The following is a 10,206-nucleotide window of genomic DNA, read 5'->3' as shown; positions in this document are numbered from 1 at the left end:
GAGGTTGTTTCCTTGGGGTGCTAGAACCTTTCCAATAAAATATAAGACAAAACAAAACAAAATGAAAACTATGGAAAAAATGTAATGTTTCCAAAGTAAATATTTAAGGGAATGGTCCCTCCTCCTCCAATACTTACTTTAGGTATCTGAATTCATTGTATCCATTTGAAAGTGAAAACGAAATCTTCAAAAAATATAAAACAAAAAGATCTAGAATTCTAATGCCCATTCTAAAAAACTGGTTAAGAGTAAAAAACTGGTTCCTTATTGATTATTTATTCTGACTGAACAGGGGGAGGAGAATGGGAAAGAATCTCTTAATCCATTCTCTATTTCAGAGGGGACCAAAAGATTAAGCACATGAGCTGCCCTATAAAAGTAAGTTGCTATCCTCCTAATAAACCAACAGTAACATGCTACTCCATAAGATCCCGAATTTTACTATGAAAAGAGAAACACCCTTTACTTGCCAGACGTGTGACCTAAAACAGTGTGATGTATTTTCACTGGGGGAAAGCAAAGTAGACACATGAGGGCCATTATCTACCAAAGAAAGGAAGGACTTTGCTAACACTTAGAACTTTCCAAAACAAGAATGAATATTCTCAAAAAGCGGCAAGTTCCTCGACAACTGGTAATGAACAAAGAGAGGCCTATCAAAGATTTTATATAAAGAAAGATGGGACCAGAGGGTCTCTAAAGCTCTTCTTATTAGGATTCAATAATTCCACGTAAGTTTTTTTAGGTTACCACTTAGTAACATAAAATGCATATAAAGACTTAGCTTTTCAAAATTGTATTTTCAGGTTTTACTAGCATTTCATGGTCAGGATGTACATGTAAGAGGAATTCATAGTCTGGGGCGCCTGGGTGGCACAGCTGGTTAAGCATCTGACTCTTGGTTTTGGCTCAGGTCACGATCTCAGGGTCGTGAGATCGAGCCTCGAGTCAGGCTCTGCCCTCGGCATGAGCTCTCTCTCTAGCCCCTCCTGCTCTCTCTCTCATTTTAAAATAATCCTTAAAAAAAATAAAAATGAATTTTAAAGAGGGATTCAGAGCCTTGATTAATATGATGTTTTTTCTCACTGGCTTCAGGTGTATCTTCTTCTGTTTTAAAGGGTAATACCTTGAGAACAACTCTTAGAAGCAGAAGAGTAAGCATGTTCTGCACAGAATGAAGGCGCTGTCCACATGTGAGTGACCACCTCTTCAGACTTGATGGGAATTTCTTCATCACAAAAAAGATTGGGCTCCAGACTACTGGAGGACTTCACACTGGCTGTGTCCTGAAGAAGAAACCAAGAGGGGTATTCAGAATTAGAGCTTGTAATATACTAAAAATAGGACCTTAATGGAATACTACTCAGCTATCAAAAAAAATTGAAATCTTTCCATTTGCAAAGACATGGATAGAACTAGAGGGTATTATGCTAAGCGATATAAGGTCAATTAGAGAAAGATAATTATCATATGCTATCACTCATATGTGGAATTTAAGAAACAAAACAGAGGATCATAGGGGAAGAGAAGAAAAAATAAAACATGACAAAATCAGAGAGGGAGACAAACCATAAGAGACTCATAAGAGGGTAGCTGGAGGAGAGGGGGGTTGGGGAATGGGGTCAGTGGGTGATGGACATTAAGGAGGGCACGTGATGGAATGAGCACTGGGTATTATGTAAGACTGATGAATCACTGAACTCCACCTCTGAAACCAATAATACATTATATGTTAAGTAACTGAATTTAAATAATTTAAAAAAATAAATAAAAATATGACCTTAAAATTAAATGTACAGTATTAAATAAGACAGAAAATGCCCATGGTGATGGGGGGCGGGGAACACAGTAATGACTACAGTTTTAAGCCAAAAGGGAAAGAGTAAACCTCAAAGACAATCTACAGAGATAATAAACCTACAAGAAAATTACTATTAAATAATCTACCTTCTACAGTCTACAACTCATAAAAACTTCTACACCCACAAGAGAACCTTGACACTTAAAATGGACTTAGGAAGGGAAGAAAGGTTTAGATATGACATCTTAAGGACATCTTAATTATTAAAATCACCTAATCCTCTCCAAAGGTTTTCAAACCTAGAAGCTTATCAATTGCTCTTACTTACGGATTGTTCTTACTTAATACAATGAAATGCCTTAATACAATGAATACAATATTTAAATAATACACTTTTTTTTTTTAAGATTATTTATTTATTTATTCGACAGAGACAGCCAGCGAGAGAGGGAACACAAGCAGGGGGAGTAGGAGAGGAAGAAGCAGGCTCATAGCGGAGGAGCCTGATGTGGGGCTCGATCCCACAACGCCGGGATCACGCCCTGAGCCGAAGGCAATTGCTTAACTGCTGTGCCACCCAGGCGCCCCTAAATTATACACTTCTGACAGCTCTAATTAGTTCTCAGATGATTCTCCCCTGCAGGTAGTTTCCAGAAGCTCACATATACAGCTTTAATGGTACAGTGCAATCAGGAAGACAGAAATCACAGGTATTTCAACAAGGATAATTTAATAAAGTGAACTGGTTAGATGTGTATTAAAGGCTTGAAAAGACAAAATGGAAACACCGAGCTAACACCAAGAAAGAGCTGTGAACCCTACAGTTTGAGGTTAACAAAAGGAAGAAGTGGGGTTATTAGAACCTGTAAGCTCAGAGGTGGGAGCCAGACGTCTGAGAAGGAGGTGCTGCTGGCCACTTAGTTCTGCTCTCTAACGGAACGTGAGGTGGCTGGTATCAGAGATGTGAAAAAACAATTACAAACTGCACCCCGTCCCCACTGCCACAGTAAAAAAAAGAAAACAAACAAAAAAGCATGCAGTTCAGATAATGACACAAATGGAGAATGAAGCAAGGGAAAGATCATGTCCCTTCTCACCGTTCAGGCCTTTTAATATTTTCTAACGTCCTCTATTGGCAGAAGGCAGGCAGCAGGCAGAAAACAAATGTGAAGAGCAGGAGCTGGTTCGCATACTGCAACCCAGCTGGCAGCTCATTTTTTGTATGGAGTATGAGGTAACAATAATCTGCTTTTAAAGACTTGTGGGGGGAAAAAAGAATATGCACTAGGGACCATATGTGGCTTACAAAACCTAAAATATTTACTAAGCTTTGTGTGTTTGTGTGTGTGTGTGTAAATACACATGCACATACATATATACTATTAATATATATTATTGCATATTAATGTGTATTGCCATATATACATTACTTTACGGAAAAAGTTTACCAGCCCCTGGTGTAGAGCCCCGGTCCCAGCATCACAAAGCAGAGTACAAAAGCATGAGTAGGAGAGGAGTCAACAGCTTCATGACTCACGAGACACCTGATTCTCTTGCTGCGGTGCACGAGAAGATCTACTGTTATCATGAGCTGATCCTTAATTAAATAGGATACTTAGAAGGTTTTATAAGAGTATTCTGGAAGACAATGCCACTCACTGAGAATTTAGGAATAGCAGTTCATAGTCTTCCCTATTTAAGAATTTAGTCCTAAAAAGAAAGAGATGAAAGAGTACTTTAGTTCTCTCCTACTTTCGTTCCCGTATGCTTTTTCTCATGGACTAGAATTGTCTTTTCTAACTCTGACTCTACTCATTTCATTATTACTCATATAGGGAATTTTCTGTTAATTCCAAAACGGAAAGGACAGTGATCAGAAATAATAATGGAAAATAATGATAGCTAAAAAGGGATTTGCAAAAAAAAAAAAAAAAAATTTACTTCCCCCATGGTGATGCATGAAAAGTGAACATGTAAAATACTGACTTTGGGAAGTTAAAGACACATTGTTAACCCAGGAGCAATCACTGAAAACACATAAACAAACAAAAAGAGGTATAAGGCAAGAAGGTAATAAAGGAAATGAAATCAAACATTAAAAATTTTTTTCAATTAACCCAAAGAAGGCAGGAAAAGAGCAACAAAGGAACAAAAAACAAGAGATTAATAATAAATAAATAGCAAGATGATCAACTTAAACACAACCATGTCAACAACTACATTAAATGAAAATGGACTGAACACCCACAATTAAAAGACAGAGATTATAATATTACTTAAAAAATAAAACACAAAAAACAAGACTCAATAGTATTTTATAAATATATACGAGATACAGATTTACAGTCCAGAAAGGACCCTACTATATATGCTATGTTCAAGAGACACATTTTAAATATAAAGAAATAGATAGGCTGAAAGTAAAAGAACTGACAAACAAGCTTAAACAAATTACTCTCCCTAAGGAGGAAAATTATAATTCAGTCCCATTAACGGCAAACATACAGGAAAGGCAGACTGTCCTCTTGGTGAGAAATGTGTTTTATATACAGATCTGTCACTCTATCTTATCTGGTATTATGCTGGACTAAACTCTCAGATAAAACTGACTCTATCTCCACCAAAGCTCAAGCCATCTAAACCATTAAAAAGGGTGGAGAGGAAAACCTAAAAGAATCTAGGTGTTTTACTTGACTTTCTCATTTTTAAAATAAGCAATTACGGGGTTGCAAAAAAGAACTTCCCGGGAGGTAACAGCTACTACAGTTGTATATCCTCCTTTCTGATGTGCAATTCTGCACATATGTACATTTGCAAAATATAAACTGTGATATGGATGGGCAGTTTCCGTAAAAGGAAACAATATGCCTTAAAAGGAAATGATCATATGTGTATGTGAAAGGTTATGCCAGGCACACATGCAAAAGAGCCATGACAAACTTTGCTTCATTAAACATACATTTTCCTAAGTAATGATTTTCCTGAATTGCTGCTCAATGATTCAGTGGTGATTACAAGATATTACATGCAAATGAACTAATCCAACTATGCAAAGCACAAATTAAATGCTATGATAACTAAGATCAAGTGATTGATTTTATTTTTCTATGTAATTACCTACTCTTCTTCCTAAAAAGTAAGGGGCTCTCTCTCAAGCCAAGATACTGAATTCAAACTATTTTAAAGATGAATTCATGGGCACAATCAGGGAACATCATATAAAGGGAAAAATCAACGAACTGATTGTAACTAAATCAGTAAATAAAATTTTAATTATGCAATAAGTGCTTGCTCTATGGGAAAATACTCAAGAGTTTAATTTTTTTTTTAATATTTTTAACCTACATCAAGGTAAATGTGACCTTGAATTACCCTTTTTCTCAATTTAAATTCAAATAGCCAACATATAGTACATCATCAGTTTCAGATGCAGAGTTCAATAATTCATCAGTTGCCTATAACACGGGGTGCTCATCACATCACATGCCCTCCTCAATGCCCATCACTAAACTACCCCAATCCCAACCCTTTTCCCCTCCAGCAACCCTCAGTTTGTTTCCTACAGTTAACAGTCCCTCATGGTTTTTCTCCCTTTCTGATGACTTCTCATTCAGTTTTCCCTCCCTTCCCCTATGATCTTCTGTGCTGTTTCTTATATTCCACTTATGAGTGAAACCACAGGATAATTGTCTTTCTCTGATTGACTTATTTCGCTCAGCATAATACCCTCCAGTTCCATCCACATAGATGTAAATGCTAAGTATTCACTTTGTTCGATGACCAAATAATATTCCATTGTATATACCACATCTTCTTTATCCATTCATCTGTCAATGGACATATCAGCTCTTTCCACAGTTTGGCTATTACGGACATTGCTGCTATAAACATTGGGGTGCAGGTGCCCCTTTGGGTCACTACATTTGTATCTCTGGGGTAAATACCTAGTAGTGCAATTGCTGGGTCGTAGAGTAGCTCTATTTTTAACTTCTTGAGGAACGTCCATACTGTTTTCCAGAGTGGCTGCACCAGCCTGCATTCCCACGAACAGTGTAAGAGGATCCCCCTTTCTCCAAATCCTCATCAACATTTGTTGTTTCCTGACTTGTCAAGAATTACCCTAAGTCTTGCACCTACCATTCTTCTATTCTTCTAAGGTGTCAAATATATCGCTAACACTATTCATATTATAATTCATATTATAAAGTCCCTCCTACCAAAGGAGAGCCCATAAGCTAACACTGCTATATAAGTTTTATAAAAAAAAAAAAAAAAAAAAAAAAAGACTACTCTATACAACCACATCAAACCACAGTTTTGATCCCTAGACCTAAAATCATGTAATACTTGTGATGTTTTGTTTTCATAGGTTTCCAAAATGCTTCCAAACAAACTCCATTCTGTTTAGCAATTCTAGAGTACTGGTTGATACTTAATGTGCTAGGAAGAGAACAACCCAGGTATCAAAGGCCTGTAAGCATAGTAAACTGGCAATTCTAGTATTAGCTAACTAACTTATATGTGGTATGGGCTGCATTCCCGTTCAGCTGCTCCTTTAGAACTTTACCTTAATAGGCTAATTCAGGTTTCAACTTTGCTCAACTCTTTAATTCATAAACTAAAAATTCCCTCATTAAAACATTCCCAAGATCCATTTTTACCTTGAGAAAAATACTTTACAGCAGATAATTTATAAGCATCTATGATGGATGGTTTTAATTTTATACCTGGCAAGTTTTAATGCTGATGATATATTCATGCTCTAAGGATGAGCTTACCTACCTGATTTGCACACTGAAAGTACGAAGAAAAGATAGTTAATGAGGAGGGGGAAAATGCACCCTCACTTTTTCACTCATCAGAGTATGAACTCCCTGGTTACAGACACAAATTCTAAACAGTTCAACAAAGACTAATATAAAACAGATCAATGCGATCGGAGTTAAGATGGCAGAGGAGTAGGGGTCCCCTTTTTCAGCTGGTCCCCTGAGTTGAGCTGGATAGGTACCAGACCATCCTGAACACCCACGAAATCAACCTAAGATGCAGGAAGATAAATCTGGATCTCTACAAACGAACATCTCCAGCACTGAGTATTGAGGTACGAAGCAGGGAGCCGTGAATCCACGCACAGATAGCGGAAGAGAAACGGAAGGGGGAGGGAGCATCTGCGCTCGGGTGCCAGGAAGCGGTAGCCACCTGCACTGGGGAGCGGGCTGACTCGAGGACCGGCACCACGAGAGAGCAGATTGAGACCGTGAGCCGGGGAACGCACGCGACCAGACTGAACACCAGAGCTCAGGAGTGGGTGGGAACCACACTGAAACGGAGCTCCAGAGTGTGCGGGGGTGGCTAGTGGCTGGCGGTGTTAGAAACACAAAGGACAGAGACCTGCCGGCCCGGGAAGTGAGGGCTGGGACGCCGGGTGTGGGGCGCACATCCAGGGATGCTGTAGGGTTTAGCAGCACCAACAGAAGCAGGGTTAGAATGGCCAGAGGAGCTCAGTGGAGAGCGGACTGCGATCCCTCTGTTCTATGACAGAGGCTGGGATTCGGCTACTGCTGCTCTCTCAGAAGAGGCACAGCAAACTGCCAGGGAAAGCCGCCAGAGAACAAAAGCCTGGGAATACCGGCTCACAGTGTGCCCATCCCCATCTCCCCTCGCAGGGGACAGGGAGACTCTACCCAAACGGGGTTGCCTGAGTATCGGCGTGGCAGGCCCCTCCCCCAGAAGGCAGGCTGAAAAATCAAGAAGCCCACATCCCTAAGATCCCTATAAAACAAGTACACACTGCATGGGTCCTGGGCAATAATCTGGGCTCTGGACAACCCCGCAACCTCTCCTCATCAGAATGACGAAAAGGAGAAATCCACCCCCAGCAAAGAAAAGACAATGAGTCTGTGGCCTCTGCCACAGAACTAATGGATATGGATATAACCAAATTATCAGAAATGGAGTTCAGAGTAACAATGGTCAAGATGATGTGTAGATTGAAAAAAGTATTAATGAAAATATTAACGAGAATATAGAATCTCTAAGGGCGGAAATGAGAGCGAATCTGGCAGAAATTAAAAATACTATGAATCAGGGGGCGCCTGGGTAGCACAGTCGTTAAGTGTCTGCCTTCGGCTCAGGGCGTGATCCTGGTGTTGTGGGATCGAGCCCCACATCAGGCTCCTCTGCTGGAAGCCTGCTTCTTCTTCTCCCACTCCCCCTGCTTGTGTTCCCTCTCTCGCTGGCTGTCTCTGTCAAATAAATAAAATCTTTAAAAAAAAAATACTATGAATCAAATGCAGTCAAAACTAGATGCTCTGACGGCCAGGGTAAATGAGGCAGAAGAACAAATCGGCGAATTGGAGGATGGCTTAGTAGAAGAGAAAGCTAAAACAGAAACTTGGCTCAAAAAATCCAATCTCAAGAATGTAGGTTATGGGAGATTACGGACTCAATGAAACATTCCAATGTCAGACTCATGGGAATCCCCGAGGGGGTGGAGAAAAACAGAGGTCTAGAAGAGATATTTGAACAAATTGTAGCTGAAAACTTCCCTAATCTAGCAAAGGACATAAGCATTCGTGTCCAAGAGGCAGAGAGGACCCCTCCCAAGCTCAACCACGACAAACCTACGCCATGTCACGTCATAGTGAAATTCGCAAATATTAGATCCAAGGATACAGTATTGAAAGCAGCCAGGGCAAAGAAATTTCTCACGTACCAAGACAAAGGTATCAGAATTACGTCAGAACTGTCTACACAGACCTGAAATGAGAGAAAGGGTTGAGGGGCATTTTTAAAGCTCTTTCCAAGAAAAACATGCAGCCAAGGATCCTTTATCCAGCAAGGCTGTCATTCAGAATTGATGGAGAGATAAAGACCTTCCAGAATCGCCAGTCACTGACCAATTTCGTAACCACGAAACCAGCCCTATAGGGGATATTAAGGGGGGTTCTATAAAAGTAAAAGGGCCCCAAGAGTGATACAGAACAGAAAGTCACAATCTATAGAAACAAAGACTTTACTGGCACCATGGCATCATTAAAATCATATCTCTCAATAATCGGTCTCAATGTGAACGGCCTAAATGGTCCCATAAAACGCCACAGGGTTGCAGACTGGATAAAAAGACATGACCCATCCATTTGCTGTTTACAAGAGGCCCATTCTGAACCTAAAGATACATCCAGACTGAAAGTAAAGGGATGGAATACTATCTTTCACGCCAATGGACTTCAAAAGAAAGCTGGGGTTGCAATTCTCATATTAGACAGATTGGATTTTAAACTAAAGACTATAGTTAGAGATACAGAAGGGCACTATATTATTCTTAAAGGATGTATCCAACAAGTGGATATGACAATTATAAATATGTATGCCCCCAACAGGGGAGCAGCAAGATACACAAGCCAACTCTTAACCAGAATAAAGAGACATATAGATAAAAATACGTTAATAGTAGGGGACCTCAACACTCCACTATCAGCAATAGATAGATCACCTAAGCAGAAAATCAACAAAGAAACAAGAGCTTTGAATGCCATACTAGACAAGTTGGACCTCATAGATATATATAGAACACTACACCCCAAAACAAAAGAATATTCATTCTATTCTAATGCACATGGAACATTCTCAAGAATAGACCATGCTCTGGGTCACAAAACAGGTCTCAACCGATACCAAAAGACTGAAATTATTCCCTGCATATTCTCAGACCACAACGCCTTGAAATGGGAACTCAACCACAAGGAAAAATTTGGAAGAAACTCAAACACTTGGTGACTAAGAACCATCCTGCTCAAGAATGATTCGATAAACCAGGAAATCAAAAATCAATTTAAACAATTTATGGAGACCAATGAGAATGAAAACTCAACGGTCCAAGACCTATGGGACACTGCAAAGGCAGTCCTAAGGGGAAAATACATAGCCATCCAAGCCTCACTCAAAAGAATAGAAAAATCTAAAATGCAGTTTTATATTTCTCACCTCAAGAAGCTGGAACAGCAACAGAACAGGTCTAATCCACGAACGAGAAAGCAATTGATCAAGATTAGAGCAGAGATCAATGAATTAGAAACCAGGAGCACAGTAGAGCAGATCAACAGAACTAGAAGCTGGTTCTTTGAAAGAATAAATAAAATAGACAAGCCACTGGCAAGACTTATCCAAAAGAATACAGAAAGGACCCAAATTAATAAAATTATGAATGAAAAGGGAGAGGTCACAACCAGCACCAATGAAATAGGAAGGATCATTAGAAACTTTTATCAACAGCTTTATGCCAATAAATTAAGCAACCTGGGAGAGATGGAGGCCTTCCTGGAAACCTATAAACTACCAAGACTGAAACAGGAAGAAATTGATTTTTTAAACAAACCAATTAATTATGAAGAGATTGAAACAGT

General features: G+C 39.4%; 1 protein-coding gene across 1 annotated transcript in view; it reads right to left on the bottom strand.

Annotated features, from left to right (window-relative positions):
• Positions 1 to 10,206, bottom strand: part of KDM5A (lysine demethylase 5A) — a 99,426-nt gene that overhangs the window by 13,938 nt on the left and 75,282 nt on the right. The window contains exons 25-26 of the mRNA XM_008704845.2: positions 1,127 to 1,286; positions 1 to 27 (exon numbers count right to left, since the gene is read on the bottom strand). The exon at positions 1 to 27 is cut by the window's left edge and continues 206 nt beyond it. Of these exons, the coding sequence (XP_008703067.1) occupies positions 1 to 27; positions 1,127 to 1,286 (187 nt within the window). The remainder of the gene's footprint in view (positions 28 to 1,126; positions 1,287 to 10,206) is intronic.

This window comes from Ursus maritimus, unplaced genomic scaffold (genome assembly GCF_017311325.1).
Source record: "Ursus maritimus isolate PB19 unplaced genomic scaffold, ASM1731132v1 scaffold_26, whole genome shotgun sequence".
Lineage (NCBI taxonomy): Eukaryota > Metazoa > Chordata > Mammalia > Carnivora > Ursidae > Ursus > Ursus maritimus.
This window is presented reverse-complemented; position numbering and strand designations above follow the sequence as displayed.